This window comes from Chlamydotis macqueenii, chromosome 3 (genome assembly GCF_036417535.1).
Source record: "Chlamydotis macqueenii isolate bChlMac1 chromosome 3, bChlMac1.mat, whole genome shotgun sequence".
Classification (NCBI taxonomy): domain Eukaryota; kingdom Metazoa; phylum Chordata; class Aves; order Otidiformes; family Otididae; genus Chlamydotis; species Chlamydotis macqueenii.
Genome location: NC_141558.1, coordinates 125,088,952 through 125,114,896, shown reverse-complemented (window position 1 = coordinate 125,114,896; position 25,945 = coordinate 125,088,952). Strand labels below are relative to the sequence as shown.

Below are 25,945 nucleotides of genomic sequence, written 5' to 3'. Positions count from 1 at the left end.
ATGTCTGATTACAGAGATAATGTAATTAGCACGTCTGCGTGTAACGTGTGTTGAAGAGGGGAAACGCGGGACGTGTTGCCTGAGAAATGAAACTAAGTGGCAGGGGTAACGTTGCATTCTGGATGCTTGAATTAGCATATGCAAGCTTTTCCCTCTGCTAGTTTTGAAATACTTAGTGAACTAGCTAAGTTTAGTTAATTATATTTTTTAATTACAGTGAGAAGGGAAGAAGTGCTGGATCTCTAATCACAAGAAATCTCAGCTCGGGGTGGGAAAATTTCAGACAACAGCAATATTGAGAAATACAAACTCTGGCTTATTGCTAGTGCTACGATGTTTGCCATCCCAAAACCTTCCGAGAATGTGTGCCTTAGTGGTAGATAGCTCCTAAACGTTCTGGTGAGCTTAATAAAATTTAGCCTGAGGCATACATCTTTCTGTCTACATGATAGCACTAATCCGAATGTCGCCGCATTTGGCTGCGCTTTAATAAGAAGTTCTCCAGCCCTTATTTAATAGGAGCGTTATGTAAGGTGTGCAACCATAACAGAAAATCACAGAAGACAGGGCTAAAAATGACCTTCGGAGGTCATCTCATCCTGCTGCTGGGAGGCTGGCTGCTGCCAGTGTACTCACGGAGCAGCTTCACCAGTTTAGAGATGCGGATGGTGTAAATTTGCCTTAGTGTAAATTCAAGTGTGCTTTTTTTTTTTTTTTTCTTATATTCAAACAAGGTAGCTGAAAGGAGATGGATTGCAGTAATAACATGTTTTAGTCATGAATATTAATACTGAAGTAATTAAATCAGATGACTAGACATTATAGGAGAGGGAGATACTTTGTGTGGCATTGCATCTGCTCCCCAGTTAGCATAGAAACCCTGTCATAAACGTATGGAGCTGTCAGGTAATCACAGGAGGGTTTCAACTAGCCCTTGCATGGCCTTGTTTTTCATTTTCCGTTTATTGAAAGATCATTTGGTTTTCATTGTGAGATGCTGCGTGCGGATTTGAATGACCAAAATCCGATTTGATATGCAATTATTATATTCCTGCCAGCACCGTGCAGGCAGAGCAGCGTAACAAATGCCTTTCCCCGCCGAAGTTGAATTTACCTTAACCAAACCTCTGTTGCCGTACATCAAAGTATCACTCCCCATAAGATGCTAAATACTTTGCTGAAGTAAATTGTTGGCGGTTTCCCTCCTTCATACCGTAAGTGTTTAAAATATGCGTATTGGGATGTGACAGCTCTCCAGGTTCTGGTGACCTCCTTTAGGAACGTGAATACCAAACAGAGCTGAGCCAGTGAAAGGAGAAAACGTTGATGTGTAACAGAACTGAGGTGATGTTTGCATTATCATGACATCATGGTTGTCTGTCTTCTGGCTGTGAGGATGCAAAGACCGACTGCTGGTGCTTCAGGGCAGCCTTCTGTCCAGTGTGGCATCTTCTCTGCATACTGGCTGTCAGTTAATGGCCAGGGATGAAGGCAAACAGTTTTACTCTTTTCTCCTAATACCTCCAGGCTTCAAAGTATTTTCAGCTTGGAGGATTTTGCTCTGCTTCTTCCAGAGATGCTACTGCTACGCAAGTAGCATCATCTGCATTGATGGCTTTGTCCTTTAAAGTTAGTCGAGAGGAGGTCTGTGCAATCCCCATGCTCAGTTTTTGCAGACAACTGTTATAATTTGGAATCAGTGTTCTTTGAAAATGCAGAAAAATGGAATTTTAGTCATTGAGTTAATGCACTTCTTGTGCGTTACTTGCCGAGTTTATATCGGTACGAGAGGTGTTGAATCTCCTCCTCTTTCTTTACCTGAAACACTCCTCCAATCGTGACGTAAAATCCCTTACACCTGCTGTGTTGTCCTTCTTACTGAAGCGCATTTGAGCAGGTAGAAGTGTGGGGTGAACCCTTGAGTTTTTGCTTTCTGTTGGGGTTCCGATCTATTTGCTTTGCAGGAAAAGAGGCGGGTAGAGGGCCTCAGTCCTCAAGTTCTCCAGTGCAATCCCACAGCTGCCTGTGAGTTGTAACCTTTTCAGTCTCTGCGAAGAAACAAACTCAGAAAAAAAAGGAAAGTATCAGAATTTAATGTGACATTTCTCAAGCATTCTAAAATAGCAGAGGATAATCTAGCTTAAAGAACATTATGAATGTGCTTGATAGGCGGAGATGAGGCACAGTCACACAAAAATGGATAAAGCCAAGGCACAAGTGTGCGTTTGGCAGCAACATAAGCATCTGATAAAATTTGACGTAACCCCAAAATACCTATTAGCTTTAAGAGTGTGGATTCCAAAAGGAAAAGAGATCAACTACGTAAATATTGATGTTCTCCAAGAACATGTTAGAGTGACAGGTGTGGAGAAAGGGTGGATTGTCACTGAATTTCCCTGAAAGCGAGATATTACTGTCTCGCTAATAATTTGGAAAAGAATTTTAGTTTCAACCCTGGAATGAAGCACCACACAGTGATCAAATTTTCAATGGTGCTAAAAGCACGGGAAGGTCAAGCAGGGAAGCTCATTTGGTAGGGGTCTGTTCCTGAGAATGGGAATTGTTCAGAACTGTTGCTCCCGTAGAAGCGCCTAGCGAAGGAGGGCGGGAAGGAGCGGAGATAATGTAACCAGGAAGCACACAGGTGATGGAACTGGTCATTTGGCTACTGCAGCATCATGCCTCTGTGGTCAGATCTTCCCTAGATGTGGGCCCAAATTGTTTGTCTGTGTTTGTTTGGGTAAGTGTTTGATCTCAACACAGCTAACAGTTTCCGAGCTCTTACCCAGAACACAGCAGTTGAGCTTTTACGCTGTTAATACAGACCCTGCTTTTCCCTGGTTGTCTCCTCGGCAGAGGAAGCGCAGCAGATCTGTGTTTGGAAGTTTATCTGTAAGCAACTCAAGTTTAAGATTCTGCAAATAAGGGAGGGCTTTTCTGTGTGCTTGCAGCTTCGTGCGAATGAGCAGTGTGAGATAAATCTGTTTGGGGAAGGATAAAACACAAAAAGGTTTTATGACTAATGACATCGGCTAGGGATCATCGTGTTTGCGCAGGTTGTTTCGGAGCGGTGGTTGCCTGACACGCTGTAGCATCTTATTAAATGCTTTATTATAAGACAATGGGAATGTTATGGAAGTGCTGCTACGTTTTGGTACTGGTTTTCCTTTGGGAGACATTTGTTTTCAGCTCAGATACTGAAGCTGAAGCATTACTATCATCACTTCATTCTGTTTCAGCTTTAAATTGCTTAATTGTGTTGGGAAAATTTGCCTGGAATGACAATGGGAGTGGTATCAGGTAACTATTTTTCAGGATGGCATTTTAAGATTTGCTCTTTATGTAGAGCTCTTTGCTGGTCTCTGTGCTGATTAAGAATAAGTGGATCATATAGGCCTTCTCATAAATACTTTTAAGATGCAATTTTTTTTTTTTTTAAGTTTGGTGACAGTGTTTCACTTTGTGTATTTTCAATTCTGCTATCTCTTATGTCCTTGACTGGCTTTTCTGCTCATTTTTTTTCTTTTAAGCTCATAGCATCACAGCATAAATATATTAACAGATACTGAAATATATATGCACCTAGTCTATGTGTCAAGAAGACTCACATAAATAAGGATTTGCTAGATGAAGCCTTTGATAGATGACCTAATTCTCCATTTTAATCAGATTACAAAAGGAGATTTAAATAACTGTTTCACACTTCAGAAGGGTTAACAGGCGCAGAGATTTCAGAGCAGATCTTTAGCTGGTATGAACTGGCATTAGGTAGTTGTGAACGGACAGCAGAGTTGTGTGGTTTGAAGCAGCAGAGATCTCAGCTCTGGACTTCCAACATACAAGTGAAGAAATTAAACTGAGAGGCAAACTTTGCCAAGAGGTATACGTCATAATAAATGGTAAACCAGAAAATTACAGAAGACCCAGAGTCGAAGAGAACCCAGGAGGGAGATTGTGTGAACTGGGCTGGTGGGCACAGCTGAGAAGGCGAACTTGAGCATGAAGTCCAAGCCCAAGCTCAAACGTGTAACCGGTGAATTTAGAGATGCCCAGTGCCAAAGAAAGCACCTACTTCGGTCCCTCGAAAAAGATGGCTCCACAGAAACCATCTTATGTAGAAAACAAGAGAGAGACGAGATGGGATGTGCTGGGAGCTATTGCCTGTGCTAATGGCCATAATAGTGCGGGAGCTTCTGCGCTCCTCCCGAAAGCGCTGCTGCTGGGAAGGAGGCTGATTTGGTGGGAGGGACCCTGTCGTACACGGTTAATTGAATAAGCTGTTCATCTTCTAAGTGCTCATCTGAGCTAGGCTTAGCGGCGCTCCAGAGATGCACCCATCACTAGCTATGAAAATCCTTATGCAGCAGAGCGCGCAGAACCTCAGATTACCTCTCTGCCTTTTATTGTGCAATGCTATTTTTAATCCAGTGCCTTGCTATGGATTAATCATTTTTGACAAATTACTTCATATTGTGTAAATTCCCATGCACTATCTGTGCGTGCATGTTTTAGCCTATCGCAGTCTCCTAAGAGCAGTAAATGACACCTCATTTCCCATCACCTTTATTTTATGGGCAGGCTGGCGTTGTGATTAGGTATCAGAGGAAACTGGTGCACAAATTCGTCTGTCAGTGGAAACCAGTGAACAGCTCTGTTGTCAATGCAGCTTTGCAGGGTCACATCAGCTGATAGTGCTGTCCCAATACCCATGGATTCCATACCGTTTGTCGTCAGAGAGAGAATTTTACTGGTTACATGGTAGTGTGAGTACAAATGTGTTACTGGAATTGACATCTTGGAGAAAGTTGAGTCAGAAGTGAGTGCATGGTGGACTTCCATCCTATATCCAAGGAGGTACAAGAGTCACAGCAGTGTTTCTGGACTGAGAAAATATTTTTTTGCTTGCAGTCCAGTGCTACTTTCTCAGGTGTGTGTTTTACGTACAGGATTTTAGTAGCAGAAATGCTGTGCGACCCAAGAAATGTGCGATAAGACAGTTCTTGGATGCTTTTAGGACCTACTCATGGACCTACTCTTCTTATATAAAGTTATTGGGAACAGAGCAGACTAGGAGTGACTCGTATTCTCCATAATCAACCAAATTATCTTATGAAGGTCAGTGAGGTTACTTGGGAAAAGAGTGGGTGGGATTTTGCTCTTCAACCAAGCCCGCATAGCAAGGCGGCACCGTGAGAGCATGCCCTAGCGCAGCACTGCTCGGGGTGAGGAGTATGTGCTGTGAGTAGCACAGTGCCCCGGGCCCTCGTGCTGTCAGCCGGGCTCCAGACCCTCTCAGGGCCCTGGGGACACACATCTGGTTTCCACACAGGCTCAAGCTGTGACAGCACGTCCCTGGCTGAGCCTCGAGGCTCCGTGCCAACAAGCCGCTGTGTTCCCCACAGGCGAGACGGTGCTTGCGGGGGCCGGCTGCGTGGGCATCACCAGATCTCCACACTGGAGGGACCGCTTTGACTGTTTTCCTGCAGAAGGCTGTCTTCTCTTTCTGGGCTTCTCAGTGGTGACTTGGTGGGATAATGCGTTCCAAAATACAGTACCAGCTCACAGAGCTTGGGAGATGGATGGGAAGAACTCAAGTCCATGTTGTCTTTCTGTAATACCTTGTGCCTGAGAAGGGGCCACCTTAAAGCGCAGCAGTTAAGAATCACAAGCAACAAGGAATTGGATTAATTCTCGTATCAGTAGTTTTTGCACTGCCCTTGAGAGGAGCAGAGCTGAACGTTTAATGGACGTTTGAGAGAGGTGGTCTGCTGTGAGTACAAGTCAGAATGTGGCACGGGCTCTGACACTAGTTAACACAAGCAGATCTCTGTGGATAATGTGAGTTTTTTTTTCTCTTTGATTTTTAGAATCAACCTTGTCCTATGTTAGGCAGCTGGAGGCAAGAGTAAGACAGCTGGAGGAGGAAAATCGCATGCTGCCCCAGGTGGGTGACTTCTGTTGGTGGGAACAGTAGCCAGCAGCTAGACAGCAACGCTGGGGTCTTTGCGCTCGACATAAAACCGGTGTTACTTGTCATTTGACGTTACTGCGTTTGAACGCTCGGGCTGATCGTTTGGACAATCAAAGGCACTCACATCTGTTTGTTCATCTTGCTCGTGATTGAGTGGAGTGTTTATTTAAGACTATGACAATGCTTTCATTAATTTTCTCATTTGCAGGTGTTGATACCTTGCTAAGAAGAAAAATTCACTGGAAGTTGCTACTTACACTTAATTAATTTAAAGATTGATATTCACAGTGAACTGACCCTTTACATTCTGGTTTTATTCCGAGAGCTGCTTCTTATTAAACTGCCAAGTACTCTTTATAGCTAACCAAAATACTTGGCTCTAAAATTGCAAATCTTTTAAGTAATAATAATTGTGTTAGATTATTTTTAAGATTTTGAGGACTATATTAGATACAGAAATGCAAGACAAGTTTAATTGAATAAATAAGCAAATGTGAAGTTGAAGGTTTTCCCCATATGTTTTTCAAGAATGAACAATTTTGAAGTTCACTAAGAATGAATCAGATACTTGTACCTTTTAATATATACACATACATACCGGTGCATATTTCTGTATATTTCATTGAGTAACCCTGAGGAAAATCCATAAAGTCTGCAAATGAAGTTGCCCACTGGAAGAAGAAAGAAGTTGCATTTTGTTTAAATCAAACACTAGTTTAAATGAAGATACTGGTCTGAAGAAGAAAAAGTGTTTTTTAACTTAGTACTGTTATTTGAATATAAAGCCCAAAATAGCTGTGAAATGTAGTAAAGTAAAATCCACTGGCTCAGGTATGTTCATTTGTATAAGCTGAGCTTAGTTAGAAGATTTCAGCCCCAGGCTAAGAATTTCTTTTCTTAAGGCACATTTTAAGTGTGGGATTTTTTTCCCTCATCTATAATATGACAGTTGGAAGGGCCTCTGTAGCTCTTGGGTAGCTCTTGACTTGCTAGGTGACCTTGAGCAATTTATCTAACTTCTCTGGACCCCAACCTTTTTTATCTGGAAAAGAACAGCAAGAACGAGGTTCATCTGTGGTGACAGACAATATTATTTTCTTGTTGAGAACGGTGTTCAGGGCAAATGTTAACAAAATTGCCTGAAAAATACTATTGTGGTTTGTTGTGGGTCTGGAACAACACTGGGGGATAAATTGTGGAGAACATTCTTTGTGGGCAAAATCTTGAGAAGAGACTTTGTTTTATTTGTCTGGGGTTTGAGGTGCTCAGGTGGACACCCATGAAATGCATTACCAGGTCTTGCCAAAGACTGGAACACCCACATTGTGCATGCTGAGTTCATTGAAAGTGTCTTAGATGGGGTGTCAAAACCAGAAAATAGTGCTTGTGAAAACAGCACGTAAGCCGGTAGCTGTTGCAAAAGTAATTGAAACAAGAGAAGCTGATTGTGGGGTTTTGAAGGGGAAGAACTAGGTGAGCAAGCCTGCTAACTGCTTTTTGCTTTTAAATGCCCAGGTCAGAGTTTGCCTTACGTTTGATTTTGTTGGTGCAAGGATCTGTAGTAGAATTCTGAAGAATCTCCTAATATCTCTGGGTGCTGTATTATAAGAAACAGTGACTGACAAGGGTTCATGTTTCCTGGCCTGTCTTACTCACCTTTCCTTCTGAAGAAAGTCATTGCTTCGGGGAGAGGAAGGAAACGTAGACGCCAGGCTTATTCTGACTTTGCATTTGATTACCTCAACGTTACATTTGCATGAGTTTGTTTTAGGGGTTTGTTGTTCCTGTGAGTAACACGCTGAACGTGCTATCAGCAGTGATCAGGCCCTGTCACAAAGACAAGGACACGGGATGGAAATGCATAAGCTCCTGGCACTGGTTCGATTCTATTTAATGGGAGGAATGGGAGTTTGTTGGGCGTTAAACCAAACCAAGTGCTTTTGACAAATCAGCTGAAAATAAACGAGCTCCACAACTGATGAAGGTTTCTGGCACAGCTCTTTCTCAATTACAGTGTTGTGCCTTAACATTTCACCAGTGCTTCAGTAGGAGAGGGCATTTCGCTCTTTGCGTAGCCCCTCGTTGATGGCGTTCTGGGGCACTGCGAGGGTTTGGGAGTCGCAGGACCGCACTTAGTGTGAGAGCGGTGACCACTCGCACTCCTGAGTGGGACGTCTCTGCTAGATCTTTACTGAAGTGTCCTTGCCTTGCTTTCTGAGGCTTTTTTCTTTCTCCTGCCATGCTTTTCTTCTTGTTCCTCTTTGCTTTCCATATCGTTTCTTTCCCCTCTTTTCTCCTTATGTGTCGCTCGAGAAAACACACCAGCACCTTTGTTGAAACCCTCTTCAGATAAATCACCCCTTTCATCTATCACTTAGGTGTGGTTCTTTTCCAATTTCTTTTGCTGTGCTTGTCTCCCTCCATGCGTATTAGTTTTCCTTTCAAAACCCACAGATCTCTAATGTAAAGGTTTTATTAATATTTAGTGGCAAGAACATTTCCAGAGAAAATGGTTTTAAGTGCTGCCATCACTGTTCAAATGGAATCTGAGTTTTAGTTCACTCTGCTCTACCGAAGGGTTTTTTGTCAGGGGAAATGCAGTACCGCCACGGAGTCAATATTTTAGCATGAGCAGGTAATAGGAAAGGTATAAAAATGTGCGTATTCACTTAAGCCTCTTAATGTCTCTTCCTGTGCTGCACGGTTGTTCTGGTGGCAGTGTATAGCACAGCAGTGGGTTTAAGAGTTATGAGAAGCCTTAGATGGGTTGTAGGTTTGCTGTGTAATTAGCTATTCCTTTTTTTTGTTGTTTTTTTTTTTCCTTCCTCAGCTAGCATGTAACAAGATATGATCCAGACCCTTTCGGTTTCTGGCCACAAATAGGATTTTTGTGCAAGAAAGCAGATACTTTCCAAGATTTACGGTATGCAGCTGGGGCTCCTGTTGGAAATGCCAAAGTGTGCTGGCTGCGCCCGAGACAAGGGGCGTGCAGCTTGCGCTGGTGCTTCTCAAATGCTCGTGTAGGTAAGGGTGCGTGACAGCAGCGCGTGGAGGCAAAAGAATTTGAGCGAGAACAGTTCTGTTTTGCTGGATGGATTTCAGGTCAGAGTCGTTCCCCTGTGGGGCTTGGGCAGGAAGGTTCTCGGCAGCATGTGGGCTCTGGCAGTGCCGCCGCCTTCTGCTGCCTCATAATGTACGTGAAACCATGAAACTACAGCATCACTGGGGATTGAGTTTTGCTGCCAACATTTAAAAAAAAAAAAAAAAAATCCAATAACATGATAGTATGGAGTGCTCTATCCAGAACAGTGTCTGTGGGTATTGTAATGAAGATACTCAGCAATAATTAAGAAAATATATAGGGGCCAAACGATGGATTCAGATCCTAGTTACAGCTTCCGGGCTGTGACAGTTCTGTTACGCCAGTTTGTAACGTCAGCTAACTGCAAACAGGAGTGTCCTTCCAGACCTGGCTGTGCCTTACGCTGGGGGAAGCGAGATCAGGATCCAGCATCCACATGTCAATTAACAGAAGATATCCCTGATTGTTCATAGGGGTAGTATTTCAGGGCTGATAAGCTCAGCTGAAATGTTACGGAAATGTGGACATCTGTCATATAATGACAGGGGATGCATTTGCAAAAGATATACTTGGCAAGCCACCCGATTTAAATTGCTTTAGTTTGTATTTGTTTCACGGGAGGAGGGAGCAAGAGGCGGAGATGGAGAAATGTCAGACATTTCCCCCTTCTGACTCTTTGTCCTTGTAATTTATCTTTACCTTTTAATGAGGGGGAAAGGAAGTGTTGCCAGGACGCTGCTTCCTGAGCGAACAAACGGCATGGGTCGGTTGGGCCGGAGCTTGGTGCGAGGAGCTGAGCTCCCGGCTTCCACAGCGTGCAGCACCAAAGCCCCGAGGCAGGTGTGGTGCGGGGCTGAACCAGAGCCCTCTGCTCCCCCTCACGTGGGCTTTTCTGCCTCCGTTTCCTCATTCTTTCCTTTACAGGAAAGTCTTTTGGTCCTTTTCCATCTATTTTTGTTGTCTTTCTTTCATTTCTACTGTTGCTTCTGGCAATTTTTTGGGGGCTTCGCATCCTTGCTAGCCTTTCCCAGTCCTGGAAGGTTGAAGTGTGAAGTGGCAGATGTGACCGTTAGGCACACACTAGTTTATTTTTAAGCTTTCTATTTCCCTCTTTCTTCCCCCTTCCATTAGATTTTATTTCAACTCATTTCCAAATCTTTCAAAAACCTTTTTGCTGAGATCTGTGTTTATTTTCCCCTGCATGGCACGGCTTTACTTACAAATCTAATTAGAAGATGGGAACTGTTTGGTTAGTATTTTTTTTTTTTTGCAAAATCTGTGTCACTCTCAGTCCAGTACTGTTTGTCTCCTCCCATCCATAGCGTGCAGAAGAACAGGGAATCCTTCAACCAAAATGTAATTAAAACCCATTGAACAAACTCATGTCATCATTACCTAATCCTGTCATCAAATATTTGCCGAAAGTGAATCAACAGCGTCCACCCACCCTGTTCTTTCATGTGCTCAAATCCTCAGTTTAAATTAATAGGTCATTAACGGGATGACTTCAGTTTACAGCAGCTGAGGTTCTGCTCAGAGCCTTGGTCTCAGGGTGTCCTAAGCATCGCACGTCCATCTTGGTGGGCACGGGCAAGAGCTTGTGGGCTTGATATTACCAAAGTCAAGCAAAACCTGATGTACAAAAGGAGTTGTAGGTCAGAGAGAAGAACAGATTTATTTTTATATTTTTTTTTTTCCCCAGAGTAATTTCTGAAAGTCTGGGAGTTACTTTGCACTCATGATTTTCTAGCAGAGTCCGCTCAATCTTCCAGATTTTAAATAGTGGTGGTATTTATATGTGTGGCCTCCAAAATGTTGAGGTGCCACAGCCCAAAGCTTTTTTTTCTCTTGCAGGTTCATTAGCAAAAGAGGTTTATGAAGGGCCTGCTGAAAGGGGTTGTTTCTGGAGGTGTGTAGCTAGCAATGGTTTTGGCCACTCAGGAATGTGAGTGTGCTTCAGCTATGCTGTGAGGATGCGTGGATTTCTGCAGCAGTGTGCAGAAGTGGACGTTTCCGCTGAGGTCTTTGAGGACAGGAATTGTGTTGAATAACTGCAGCATTTTAAAATTGTATATTTTAATTGACTTGAATGTTCCCTTAAAAAATGGTTGCAGTTGTGTTTAGTGCGTTATTAACCTAGCAGAGCAACATACTGCAGCTCATTGGTTTCTGGTTTTCCTTTCTGCTGCCTTTTTGAAACAAGCTGACACACACAGCCCGTGTTCTCTTTGAGCTAACGGGGAAATTGAGGCCTGAGGAAATCGGCAGAAATCAGGTAGCGACTGAACTGGCGTGGCAGTTACCCAGCAGGAAGGACGTACTTCCCAGGAAAGCGCTTGCCCCTGGGATAAAAGGCAGTTGGAGAACAAGCTCTTGTGTGTTTGCTGAGGCAGGTCTGCGATGGTAAAGTGAACAGAGCGGTGCCCAGCGGACAGGAAAATCATCTTCTCTCAGAGGCTTCGGTGAGGTGACTGCAAGTGGCCTCGGGGCAGAGATGGACTGTGGGTTTTTTTTCTCCTCAGCTGTCCCTGTGCCGTGGGGAGGCTGCGAGCCGGGCAGCAAGCGGCACGCTTCCTCCGGAGGGGCTGGCAGAGAAACTGCCACTGACTGGAGCTTTGCACCACAGTGGGTTTCATTCATGACTGTCCTTATCAACAGCGTGCACTGGAAAAATGATGTTTTCTGCTGGCTCAAGTAGAAAGGCTCACGATGAGATCTCCCCATCAAAGGGGGTTCTGCTCTACACAGGGGTCTTTATTCTGACCGTGACCCCGTGACCGGAGTACAGTGCAGGGTTTGCCTCTGGCGCTACGGGAGAATGGCCTGAGTATCCTTAACGCTTTGCAGTCAATGTGAGGGAGATTGCTAAATTTCCGTTCATCTAACTTCTGTTATGTGATATTATGAGGTCGAGTCAGATTTCCTGTGGTTTCTGTTCACTAGAGTTCTATATTGGCATTAGATATTTTGTAGATTTACCTGCAATAGAAAAGAGATCTGCGCGTTTAGTGATCGCAGTTCTCTCTATTATCTTTGTGGCAAAATGTGCAGTGAGTACTAGCTGGTTTTTACCTGCTTCAGACAGTGCACTTTCTGCAGCGGTGCAATCTGCACGCAGTACGTGTTAGACTCAGAGAATGCAACGTGCAACGCATGCTGTAGCTTGGACACAAGGGCTGGACAGGGGCAGTAGGAAAGGTTAGCAATGCAGGACGAGCAAAAACCCCAATTCTTTCCCAGATGTTGATGTCGTGCAGTACCGTTTATTCAAAATGACTCAAGGTTTTTACAGTGGATACAGATTTCAGCACTATGGAGCCACAGCTTCATCCCTTCTGTCTGATTTGGCTCCACTTCCACAGCTTTGCTACTGGATAATAAATGGAAAGATCTGTCCAAAACACGTGAAGATGTTGGATGCCTACTATGAGTGGCTGAATGCAAGCACTGTGTGTGGAGCTAGAGAGGAGGAGGAAGGGAACAGGGTCTCTCTTCCCATCCTTAAGGTTCTGCTCAGAATCCAGTTGCAAACTGGGTTGGGCGGTGGTGGAGAAGGGATTCAGCAGAAGGAAACTCAGGTCAAGTTTTGATGGAAGGATAAACATCGCCGTGCTCTCCACTGGCAAGCAGCAGCTGTGACGACAGGTCTGAAAAGCACACTTATCTCATCTCCTAGGGCACCTTGTTTTCAAACACCGCCACTTTGGCAAAGTGCCTTTTCCTCTTGTTTTGCTTCAGTGCCTCAAAAACTCGTAACGCGTTCAGGAGAGATGAAGTGTCTCCAGGCTCCCAGGACTTCCTGAGGAGCAGGAGACCCATGTTCAGGCTGGTCCCAGCCCCGTCCCCATCCTCTGCTGGAATAAGCTTCCTCCAAAGAAAGCAGAGGCTGTACTGCCTCTGTGGCAGCCCCACCTGCGATGAGAAGTCCATGAGCTGGAGGATGGGGCTTCAGGGCTGAAAAATCTGCCTTATTTTTTTAAAAAAAAAACTTATGTCCTTTATCAAGGACAGGCAGAGGAGGGAGAAGGATGTCCACTGGGGAAATACTAATTTTCAGTCTCCTGCCAATGTGTGTTAAGAATGCTGTCTGCTTAAAGCACTGTGTTCACAACAAATTTCTCATTCTCATGAAGGGAGACAGAAACGTGCTGCACGTGCCACAGAAGAGGCTGTGCAGGACAGCTGGCTGGAGGAAGGCCTGAACTCTGACAGCAGCATAATTCACAGGACTTTGGGATTTTCTCATCTTCAGGAGGCTTTAGATGTACGATCTGTACTGATTTTCCCAGCCTTTTAATAGCAATATTTATATTTTACTATTCAAAATTAACTAAAATCTTTGCTGGCCCTGGAGTCAGTAAAGAAACAGAATACTCTGACTTAAAAAACCCAAAGCTGACTGAGGGACTTTATCCTAAACTAGAATTGCCCCAATCTGCTTTACTACCCCTTTTTCTTCCTCTTTCATTTCCTTTCCTGAAGTATACCATTAAGTCTGCCCAGTCACTAACAGATCTATAAATCCTTCCCAAAGAAAAATAAGTCCTAAATCTCCCTCCCTACGTCACGGCAAATTGATAATAGTCATTGCTGCGGAGGACTGTGGGATGATACGCTGCGCGCTGCCCTCAGCGCGTGCCGGTATCGTCAGCGTGGTTACGAGACCCGTTAGTGCCCAGTCTTGCGGTTTACGCTGCATCCGTTGCTTGGCAGGAGGGCAGCGCTGGAAGACGAGTCCCTGTACCAAATGGGGTTTCATATTCAGACTCAGTGTAGCTTTTCTGTGGGCTTAGTGTATGCAGTGTTTTCTTTTTTTTTTTTTTTTAATTGTTTTTAGGGTTTTTTTGAGTATGTGAGGTCCCATCCTGCAGCCGATTGCTGGGATCGAGTCCAACGCATTCGGTGATTCCGATGCGCCCCTTTGGCACGGCCGTTACACATCTGGACGAAGTCATGCACAGCATCCAAACTCGCTTTGGACCGGGGTGCTTTTTGGTTAAACGCTTTCAGGCAGACTGGATCTGTGAAGTTCAGCCGCATGTCATCTCTCTGTGCCCTTCTCCCACACCCACCTTCATCTTCCCTATTGTTTAGGTTATAGACACCCCCAAAAGGGCTGGGATGTGCGATGTGCTTGCTCAGCAGGGCAAAGGAGAGTGCATTGCGGCACTGATTCGGATCAGAGGCTCTTTTCACTGTCAGAATTTTTCCTTCAGAAATGCATTTCCCAGCAGGAATTACTGCTACATTATTTCTTTTCTTACTCTGTAAGAAAGGAATGTTTCCTTTCTCAATCTTTGAAATGTTTTTCTTCTTCTTTCTGTTTCTCTTTTTTTTTTTTTCTTTTTTCTTTAACAAAATTCTACATGTAGAGTGACAGTGAAGGATCACATTAGAAGAGCAGGTCAGGTTGAAAGCACCTCGGAAGCGTCTCCTCGGGCCACCTCTGTCGCTGCAGCTATCCCATTGCTGTCCGCGAATGCAGCCGGGGTATTTTTAGCGCTCCTCCGAAGCAGGCTGCGGGCTCAGGTTACCTCGGCACTGCAATCGCTCCAGGAGATGCTTTACATCCTGAAAAGCTTGAGGTGGCTGAGCTGTAGGAGTTTAGGTAGCTTGCATTTGTTTGGCAGTGTCCTGAAGAGCCCTTCCAGGTGTTCGCTGGCAGGGAAAAGCCCTTGAGGTTGTCGCTGTTGGGTGTAAGCCGCCATCTCGCAGGCGAGCGGGGGGACTTGCCCTCGCAGCGGGGCAGCCAGAAGCTGGGAAGGAGTGAGCTGGCAGCCTGGAGCTCCCGGCTCCTTTCCTCGTCGCCTGCGGCTGAGCTTGTGCTGCAAACCTTGCAGCAGCATTTCAAAATGTGGGGTTTTTTTGTTGAAGGAACAACCTGCAGAATTATTGGGATAAAATTAGACATTTTCAAAAACTTCCTCTGGAGTTGAAAACATCTCTCTGAACCTCACAGCACTGTTATGAGGCAACATACATACCTAAGAAATTTTATTACTGTGTCCTGATTTTCCAGATAGACACCCGTGAGGGCCAGAGTGTTGGGGTGACGCTCAGCAGTAGCACTCGAGCTGCCTCTCGTGGATCTTGGTTACTGTGGCACAGAAGGAGGGGGACCTTGGTGTAAAACATGCCTTTAGTGCTTCTCAGCCTTTTGAAAAACAGCAATACATAACTGACATTTGTTTTAATTAGTTACCAACCCTTTTCTTTATTAAAGAGTGTTTAATTTTTTGCGAAGGATCCCATTAGGATGCCCGGAGGGGCGGAGGGGAGTTACTGCTCTGCCAGCGAGCCAGCTAGCGTCAGTGGACATGGCTCAGCCTCTCAGCAGTCTGACTCAGTGGTCAATGCTCTGAAGGTAACGCTCCTCCGGTACAGTCCACGCGAAACGTCGTGTCTGTTCCTCAACACGTGTCGTATTGTCCTGGCAACATTCCTGTGGACGCCACTGGGATGTTACTGTCATGAGCGGGGTTGTTTTTTCTGTTTGTCACTCATTGCATCTGTGGACTGTGTGTTCCTCGGCACTTACAGCGGGGGTGATGCCAGCTGCAGCTGCTCTCCACATCACCTGCGCTTGCACACTTTTTCTTTGAAGCTGAAAGTGGTGTTTTTCTGAATGAGGAAGCCTTTCTACTTCATCTAGGATGCGTATTTGTTCTCCAGTGACATAGAATGAATTCCTGTAACCCATGCAGAGAGAAATACTTTAACGCAAAGATAAAGCCAATGCGCACGGTATATTCGTAATAAAAATAGTAGAACGTTGGGCTGAAGACTGTGCATCAGGATCCCAAGGTCAGTGTTAAAACCTCCGTGAGAGCAGATGTGATTTACTCTGAAGTCAGGGTTGGATTGCAAAGACCTGTGTGGCATTGGTGACCAGCAGTTGACACAAGCAATCAAGAGGGGCAAATCTGCAAGTTGTTGCCTCTGTCAACAGTGAAACTGTTGCAATTAATGAACCTTAGGAAGCTGTTACAAGATGCCATGGTTTGTCAGGTGATCTGAATCAAGGCCTGGCCGAGTTTGCTGCCCCACTGCGGCATGGGGGTCAGCTGCGTTCACACTCCTCTGGAGAGGATTAAAAACTGAGGGTGAGCTGAGCAGAGAGCAGGGACTTTGTATTCCTGTCTCCTAATGCTGGCTCTGACACAATTGTTTTCTGGTTTCCTGTACTTCACTCAATAGCTAAACTGCTTTAATACTCATTTGGTTAAGTGGGTGTTATTCCCTACCTATACAGATGTTGCAGGGCCATGCTGGTTGCTTGGTAGGGGTATGGTTGGATTCTTCAGGGGAGGGACTTCTGTAGGCATTTGCTCTGGTTTTGAGCTTCGTGGAGATGCAGTGCACAGTCGGAGCTCAGTAGTGCTGTTGATTTGCATGGACATCTCAGTTTATGCACAGAGTGATTCTCTTCCACGTGGCTGGGTGACATTGACTTCCCCTCTGTGAAGCCTGAGGAAATAGGTTTATGCAAGTGAGCTGTGCACAAATTACAGCAATCAGATTCCTTCCTGTAACATAAAACTCGTACAGGAGAGGGACGATGAACCGCAGTTCCTGGCAGCTGAGGATCACCCGGTCCAGCAGCACTCAAGGTCCTCTGTGCATCTTCCATATATTTCCCCTGCTGTTGCCTAGAAAATAAAGCTATGCCAAGTAATTTTGTAAAGAGATCATATATAATTATCAAAAAAGGCTTTCTGTAGTTCTCTCAAAATAGCCATTGGCAAAGACGCTTTCCTGAATGGAACATTTAACAACACGCTTTTGACAACCCATAATAGCTGGTTGGTGTAAGTGAAATATTTGAACACTGGCTGATACTTCGGCTGCTGAAATGGATTGATAAGAAGTACACAGAATTTGGTTCAGTATGATGTGAAAGCTCAGCTTTTAGTTTGCTAGGAGGTACTGCAGCAGGCAGAAATAGCTATAAATGATACTGTTGTATCTGAAATGGGAAGTGAGCTGTCAGCTAAGCAGACTGCCCAGCCTCCCCCGTCCCCGGCCGGAGAGGAGACCATGCTGTTTCCCGGAGTGGAGCATACGGGTTTGACCCTGCCCTTCTGGGGAGCGCAGAGCTCCCGCTTGCATCGCTTAGCACCGTCGGATGCAGGAAGAGGAACAAGCCAATGGCAGCAGCCTGCTTTTCTTTACAAATTTGGCAATTTGGAATTTCTGAAAAAAAAAAACCAAATAGTCTTTGTTACAAAGCCTCAGCGTTAGGTCAGTCCCCTTCTGCACAGCAAGGAATCTGAAGAGCAGGAATGTATTTTAAAAGGACAGATCTGTAAGAAAACAGAGGGGGCTCATTGCTAAAAATAGTGCTGGTTTTCTCCTGAGTAATGAGGAGACTTTTAAATAAATATTAATTGCCTGTGGATCTCCTGCTGGTGCAGACAGTGGTAAGAGAGACACACAAGGACGTGTTGGCTTCTTTTTACGAGTTGTGTGTGACCAAACTGCATGCTGCTGCACGGAGGTGTGCGTATTCCGCACAGGCTGGCTTTGCAGACCAGGGTTCATTTTTACGGAATGACGAGGCTTACCTGCCAAACCAGCACCGGGATTTCCCGTCCTGCGTTCAGTGTCGCCTCCTGGAAGCTCCACTGTGCCATCTGTAAATTAGAGCGAGGTATGCTTTAATCGAAGCCCAAAGAAAAGTAAGTGTTTTGTGGTACCCAGGAGGTCAGGCAAGAAGATTTAATGATCCCTTCTGCCCTGAAATCCAGAGCACTGTAATCAGTCTAATTATCTTTAAATACAATTGGTCAGTTATATATGCATGTCCGTACTCAGGAAGGACCCATGAAAGCTTAAGTATACTACTCCTCTTATTTGTGGCTGCAAAACAGATTTGTAAAATAAAATTTCTCTCTTTTCTTCTTCTTTTTTTTTTTTAATTTTTTAAAAAAACCCAAAACATCCCCGTGTCTTGGAAGCTCAGGAAAATACAAATCATCAGGCTGTTAAATACTATTGCCACTACCTTAGTGAGACAGAAAAAGCTGTGGCTGGAGAAATGTGCAGAGTAAGTTTAAGGTGTTTAATTTCATACTCCATATTGAGCCTGGAAACATCTGAAGATGCAACGTATTTTTTTGTTTAAATGCTGACAATATGCCCTTGAAGGTTTTATATGGAAATCAAGTCAATTACTGTTTCTGTAATGCAATTACTGTTTTATTAGGGACACTAACATTTTAACATGTTGGTCAGTATTGATCAGAAAAATCTATATGTGATAATATATCTGGGATAAAGTACTGTGTGGCTCAGCTGCCCTGAATTTGTCCTTCATAGGAATAAAATTTGGCAAGTGCGAAGTCTGGCAGCCTCAGTTTCCCCATCTGTACAATGGCACCTATGTATTTTCTCACCTACATTGTTGCTTTGCAATTTATGGATAAAAAAGTAGTTTCTAACTAATACATATTTAATAGTAATCCATAAATTTCTCATCATGTAAGTCATGCTACTTCTAAAATGCTAATATACTAAATTTGACATTATCAATTCATTTTTGTAAATCCCAAATACATACCTGATTTCTGCCTTGTCTCTGTGCCCCAGCCACTCAAAGCTCTGCCACTGGCACTGAAATGCTACCTTTTCTTCTGACTTTTATGATCTATGTCTGATTTGACTATTGATATATTATTATACTTTTAAAGTAGTTGATTATTTCCTTTCTGATTTTACTTTTTCTTATATTCATCTAGTCCCTGCTAGAAGTGCAGCGGATTTGTGATAACCTGATCATAATATTTCTTTTCTCTTGCATTTCTCCTTGCAGTTCCTTCCAGTTTGTAGCTCACTGTTTTGCTCCAGCTTTACGCGCTGTGGCTGTTTTACGTGAAACATTTGCCACGGCATCGTTTTGCCCGTGAAAACAGTGGAATGATGACAAGTTGCATTCTGGGCTCTGTAATTCTGGTGCATAGTCTTGACTGGTACCCAAATGCAATTCCGATGTATAATTCACGGTGTAGGAACGTTATGGTGTTCCACGATCACGTTGATACTTTATCAAGATAACACATGTGGGAATTCTCTCCTCGGGATGTGCATATGGTGTTGGTACCACTTCATCAACAATATATTTGGGAATATTTTTGCTTTGTGTTTATATAATTGCATTGTCTTAGAACGTAGCAATACGTAGCAGCAGGTTTAGAGGTATTTTATCATGTATTAGTGAGCGTGGAGGTAATTTTAAAGCACAGGAATGTTTGGATTAAGTCTGGAGGTTTGTTCTTCATGACTTTCCTCAGGCTACCGGTAAGTTTTCTTCACAGGGCTGCAGCACGCTCCCTGGGGCTGGGAGCCAAAGGGAAGATGGGATAGTCCACATGGGATTGATGGGCAAGAAGGAGGTCAGGGAGCCCAGAGACCCCCACCAGTATTTCATGCTGCACAGGAAGTACCGTGGGCCTCGAGCGCTACCCAGCCGGCAGGTGACGGAGCTGCTGTCACCCCAGTTAAGCTGCAGGCTTCTGCCTGGCTCCCAGGGAGGAGACTTCTCCATCCTTTCTCTCCTGTGTGCTGGACGCAAGCTAGAAATGAATCGTCGTGACTTAATTGTGAACCTCATAGCTGCCCTTTATTCAGTCGAGGTCTCTGCTGAGATTTTGAGTGAAGTTTTTGGTACTGGGCTTTTTTTCTCTGTATAACTATTTAAAACACATTCAGGAATGCCTAAGTATTACATTTTCTCTTGAGTGATAATTCCATTAGTGCTGCTTGTGACAAGTGAGTGTTCAACTAGTGAACTGAGAAGAAAACAACCCTCTGTGCAAATCCAAAATGCATGCACAGTGCAGAGAGCCAAATACATACGTGCACAGAAGGGCAGTGCTATGTACAGCTGTCATGATTGGGCAAAGAACTGCACGTATGCCAGCAGAAAAGGGGAGTTTGGTGATAGATCTGCAGAAACTTAGCCCCTGTCATCCCATGTTTCTGAAAAGGAGGCAAATAAAATTACCGCGATGCCTTCGAGACCCAGGTATCTGTTGCACCGTATGCATAAACAAAAGTGGCTGCTGATAAAGACTTCTCCATTTCCCTCGCGTAAAAAAGGCATGAGTACTCCTTTTTGACCCCACCTTGTCAATTCTGCTTAGGATGTTGGCTTCCCAGGGCTGTCCTGTATGCGTTTGTCCCTTCCTAGCCATCAGGGGTCATTTGTTCAGCTGGAAATAAAGGACTTTGGGAAGTGTCACCTTTGGATTTATGATTGTATCAGCATTAGCTGCTTCGTAAATATTGTCTAATGTTTATTGACCAGAAAAAAATGTTGAAATTGTAGCTACGATGTGCTTTCACAAAAGCTATCCACAGGTCTGTCTTCTTGACAATAGGAAGTTAGGGACATCAGCAACCAAACGCTGGAAAGAAACACCCGTCTCATCAAACCCAGCCCTCCGCCGTTTCCCGTGGCTCAGCCGTAGACAGCTGATTTGGGAGGGCTCACTGAAAACCCATTTTTCCTGTACTAAAGACAGTTCCCTTTAAAGGACTTCACTTTGGCCCTGTGGAGTGAGACTAGTCTTACTCCTTCCAGTCTTGGAGTGTTTCTGTTTTTCATGCTTACACTCAGGTTTCTTCAGCAAAGGCTCAGAGGAATGGGATTATTTTCCCAGCTCCTGCACAGAATGACCCTGGGGTTGTTCTGTCTTTGCTCACCAGCTGGAGGAACTGGGGCTGGTGGTGTCTTTTCAGGGTGTGGCTTCCCAGCATCCAGCTGCTTTGTGTTTATTCAGTTCCAGCTAAACCAGTCTCTGTTCACTGCTGGGCTGCAGGCTCTGTTAAAATACAAATAATAAATAATGACAATGGGAAACAGTTTTTGCCTTTCTTGACAGTCATATTGCTATTGCTCCAGAGATTAGTGAGTGGTGTAGTAGCAGTTATACTTCAGTTGGTTGCTAGTTGATTATTATTAAACAGAAATAATCTTAAATTGCAATACACAGTCTGGTGGAAATCACCACTTTTTTTTTCTGGTGGCCCCTGGAAGAGATGCCTGGTGATACGACACAAGCTACTACTGGTTCTCCTGCTCATAATCAATCATTTTATAAATCATTACAAAATACTCTCTTGATTTTTTTTTTTATAACATCCCTACATTTTTAATTCCATAATTGTAACATGGATGTTCTGTGATCATGAGTGGGAGTAGAGGTGAGTTGGAGGAAGGAAACCTTTAGAACCTATAGCCCACACTAAGAAAAAAAACTGCTAACTTCTCCTAAATTGTGTGACTACCTGCACAATTCCTCCGATCTCAAGGAAGAACAAATGAAAAACTCTTTTAATGCTTTGCTTGATTTTAGAAGAACAAGTAAATTCCTTGAAAAAGGGGAGAACTGCTGTGTGCTTTTTAAACTGGCAATGTTTAGACTCCTCTGGACTGAGCTTCGTGCTTCTGAACTGTGTTCTGCGAGAGATTGGGTTTGGGAAATAGCTGAGCAAAGTTTCAGATGAGGCCTGTAAATGTTCTCAGTCTTGTATCTGAAGCACCAGATACCCTGGGGATGCACGTGCTAGTTCATCTGTCTCTGTTTTTACTCATTTTTACCTAGCATGTGCTTTCTGTGTTCAGAAGGAATGTTGTATCCCTTGAGAAATATTCTCTCCTCCTCTTGTGTGTCGCTCCCCTCTGTCCTGACCTGTGCTGCATGGTCTGCTTAGTGAACGTGTGGCGTTCCCAGATGCATGCCGATACGAACGCCCGCACATCTTAACTGCTGATAAACTTAACTGATCGCTTTCTGTCTCTCCCTTTAGGTTGTGTGGAGGAAACTTGGAGATGCTGCAGGGTCGTGCCCTGGAATTAGACAACATTTGTCAGGAAATCAGTATAAAGGACCTATGTAAAAGGCCCTGAGCAAGTCCTCTCTCTGAAGAGAAAGCGTTCGAGCTGCCGATGGGAGAGAAAGAACTGTGTCCGCAGCGACTTCCCCGCTGACGACAGGGTGTCTGTATGCACTACAAGAGACTTCGTTGGAAACAAGTAGAGATTCTGCACAGAGGTCTTTCAGAGGAGCCTGTTGTCAGCGTTCCTCAAATACTGCTGTTTCGGTATCCTGGCTAGTGAAACGCTGCCGCCGCCTCGTCACTTCAACACGCCACATTTAGAAGCACTGAGGTATTTCCACCCTAACCAAAAGATAGCTGGGATTCTGCAGGAGTTACATGAACTGAGTTTTATTTTGGTTGGTTACAGTGAATCTCTAGTAAGTCTGAACGAATTTTCCACTGGATTTAACAGAGGCTTTTCACCAGACTGGAGAGACACTGAGAAACTGTGCCTTTGGTCTCCACAGTTTTGAGAAAGTCACTTCTTAGTAACTCACACTTCAGTCTGCAAAATATCGGTTAATGGTGCTTAGGCGATTTCCAGATTATTTTTTTTTTTTTTTGCTTTGGTAGAATACCTGCCTTTGGAGGTGCTAAAAGACCATAAAGTCTCCTAACCAGCCAGTAGTGTAGCATAACTACAGTATTTGTAGTGAAACACAATTTCTTTCTAAATGAAAGTAAAGATAGCTTTCTTTTTGATTCACTTTGATGCACATCTTCTGAAGACGTGTACGATGTTCGCAGCCCTTTAATGAACGGAATACTTGGGTATCGCTATTACAGGTCTCAAATCAGCATTTCCAGCAGAGGTTTTTGCGCAAAGTATTTTCCAGTTGTCAGGATGCTAATTTCTCCTGTTTAATTTAGAGACATGCTGGTTTATTTAAAAAAGAGTCTGTAAGGATCTAAAAGATTGTGCTGCATTACAAAAAGAAAAAAAAAAAACTTTTCTTGCCACTGTAGCGTTCTCTCAAAGAAAAAGGTTTTATTATACTCAGAGCATGTCTTTCATTGTTATAAGGCAGAAAGCTCTTGTTCAGATTGCCTGAGATTTGACCAGACGGCGCCCTAGATGTGCTTAGTTTATTTTTATCTACGTGTATGATACTAGTTGTGTGTACTGAATTGCAAGGATAGCTATTTTGTGTATATCTAAAAATGATAGTTTCTTGTATGAATGTGCAACAGGCTTGTGACTGAATGCTGTTGCTTAACTTTTTACCATAGCTGAGCATCAAAAAGACTAATAAAATAAAAAAAAAAAAAATAGGAATGCAACAATTCCTGGGTTTCTGGTTTGTTCTTGGTTACGAAGATTTGAGCCAAAGTCAGAACCTCTGTTTTCTCTGAGCTTGCAACTTGCTGTACTCGTGGGCTGTTTGCAGTGGAACGTGGCTCGGTTGCTGTACAATCCTTTGTTAATAGGAGTATGATGTAAATCTAACTGTCTTCAGAAAAAGTGTGTTAATTTTGCAGCGGTAATTATATTGGTTTCTGTTGTCATTTTTACTTGGTACCATTTGACGTAAGGCCTCTGACCCAGCGTTGCTTTCTTGGGCAAAACTCCTGTTCGCTCCGTCTCCTTGAGTTGGAAGTGCAGAATCCATCCTTCCATTTTGAAACGTTGCACTCTTGCCTAACTTCTTCTATATAACCCGGCCCAGACAGGTGTCTGTTACCTCTACATGTTGTTTTCTCCCATACATATTGTTTGCTTAGTTAAACTTAAATTGTTGTATTCCTATATATCTATATATATGTATGAAAAAATGTAAAACATGTACTTGTGCCCGCAGTACGTCTGTGCAGCGGCTAATTTGAGGGACACTGGTCTTTTGACACTACACTTCTGTAAATTTTGATACTGTATTAAAACTATTTTTTTACAGTTCTGCATACGATTGGGTATCAAGTATCTGTGTTTATCTTAGCAACGGTAATAAATTATAGAATCTCACCGCTGTTGACTCTCCTTTAATGACTGAAGCCGCGAGGTGCTGGGGCTGACGTGTGGTTTGCTTGGAAGGAGCGGTTTGAAATGTTTCCTGCTTGGTTGAGAAATTAGCTGCGTGTTGTGGATTTTTGTTCACATTCTCTCCAGGTGTCTTTAAAAATCCCAGCTATGTGGACTGACTTCTGTCTTTTGTGCTAACTGAGGCAGCTGCTGCCTGTATTTATAGATTGGCAGTGGGGTTGCCACCAGCTCTGAGCCCCAGCTGCGATGAGTTACATCCTCAGCTGTGCTGCAGGGGCGGCCCCGGGGCACCTGCGCCGGGCACTTCCTCCCCACTTATTGTGCAGCGTGGCTTTGAGACAGGACAGGGTGACACGGAGCTCCTGGAGCTGTTTCGCTCAGGTAAGAGGCGCAGGCGCGTTGGTGGTATTGGGGTAGGCTGGTTGTGTCCCACCACATCTCTGCCCTGGCAGCGGGCTCCCTCGTCCCCTCGTGGGCTGCACGTGTTGGGGGACAGTGCAGCAAAAGGGCTGCCTGTTGCTGCTTGAGGCAGTATGCAGAAAACTTGCACTGGATTTTCTGGGGAATAAAAAAAAAAAACCTAGTACAATCAATATCTTGAAACTAAAATATCCTGCAGGGGCTCCTTACTAAAAGGAGAAAGTGGGCAGCGTGTGGAGAAGAGGGTCAGAGCTCTCAAGGGCTCCTGTAGCCTGCTGGTCTCTGCGCTAACAAAAATTGCTGTGGTAGTTGTGGACCTTCATCTCTTCTGTCTTGCTCTCTGCCCACGCGGTTAGGAGTTTTTCAATAAAATGTGATCACGCCAAGCCTCGTGGACTCCTCATTCAGTTGTTTTTAGCGTAACTCTGCTTCAGTTGAAAACTTGCACGTGTTCTAGCACTAGCTTCTGAGTTTGAGCATGAATGAGCTATAAAATTCACTGTGTGAGTGAATTTTAAATAGCACTCGCGTAGCGGATGTAGTGAGTGGATTTTACATTCTGGGGTGGAGAAAAGCTGCTTTGCTGAAGGGTTGGAAAGTAAAGAAAGGCAGTTTGTTTTCCAGCAAGTGAATGGTTTCAGTAGAGCTCGTTCCCTGAAGGTTGCAGTTGATGGACATGTTTATGAGCACGGCGTGAAGCCACAGTGTGCTCTTTCGAACGTTTTGAGCACAGCCAGCCCAAACAGCCTCTGCGGCGTGGGGACGGCACCCGGCCCTGCGCACCTTTGTGCTGCCTCAACCTCTCAAACACCGAATGCTCCTTGGGCTTTCTGTGTTGCTGTGGGGTTCCTGCCCAACAGATAGCACTCTTGCCAGGGCACCAGTTCGTTTAATTCTTTGTATGTTTTTGAATTAAGTCCCAGGGTGATGCGAATCTTTATACTGATCTCACCAGTTTGATACAGAAGAAAGTGGCTCAGGCACTTCTTTCCCCACTTCTGCAGGGGAAAAACCTTGATGAGGCTGTCCTTCGAATTCCTGCAGAACAGAGTAGCAAATGCAGCTGCCAGGTATGTAATGCAAAGACCTCCTTGTATCTCCACACTTGTGTTTTCCAGCTGGGGTGAACCACGTGCCCAGGGACCTTGGCCATGAATGTCCCCAAGCCAGCAACTAGCTCTGTGGCTCTGGCCATCCAAAAACCTGGAGGTAAGAACAGCTGACTCGGCAGCAGCTCTGCCTGGATTTAATAAACCGAGGTTCTGTATTATTTAATCAAGCACCAAACAGGCACTTGCTGGGCTGCCACATGGTAAAAAAAAAAAAAAAAGAGCCTTTTTCCCCTCCTCCTTGGTGACTCCAAACTCTTTTTTTTTTTTTTTAAACCCCTGAAATAACATGGTGTGGCTGAGATTTTTCAATATGTGGAAGATAAACTTTAGTTGTTACGAAAAGCCAAATAGTGGGGCCAGTTCACAAAAAGATCAGAGAGGAGGTGGGAGGCTTAGTAAGACCACATAGGATGCTCCTGGGCACACCTGCTGATTTGGTGGGGCATCAGGCAACCCAAAAATGGTAGTGTGAATGAAAATAAAGTTTTAAATTGTCTTAC

General features: G+C 44.2%; 1 protein-coding gene across 3 annotated transcripts in view; it reads left to right on the top strand.

The window, feature by feature from the left end:
- Positions 1-23,895, top strand: part of CCDC85A (coiled-coil domain containing 85A) — a 70,874-nt gene extending 46,979 nt beyond the window's left edge. The window contains exons 3-5 of one of the 3 annotated variants that reach the window (XM_086745730.1): positions 5,868-5,944; positions 15,298-15,417; positions 21,864-23,895. In XM_086745730.1, coding sequence (XP_086601856.1) covers positions 5,868-5,944; positions 15,298-15,417; positions 21,864-21,953 — 287 coding nt within the window. In that variant the 3' untranslated portion in view covers positions 21,954-23,895. The remainder of the gene's footprint in view (positions 1-5,867; positions 5,945-15,297; positions 15,418-21,863) is intronic. The other 2 variants (XM_086745727.1, XM_086745728.1) reach the window with 2 other exon arrangements.
- The last annotated feature ends 2,050 nt before the right edge of the window (positions 23,896-25,945 follow it).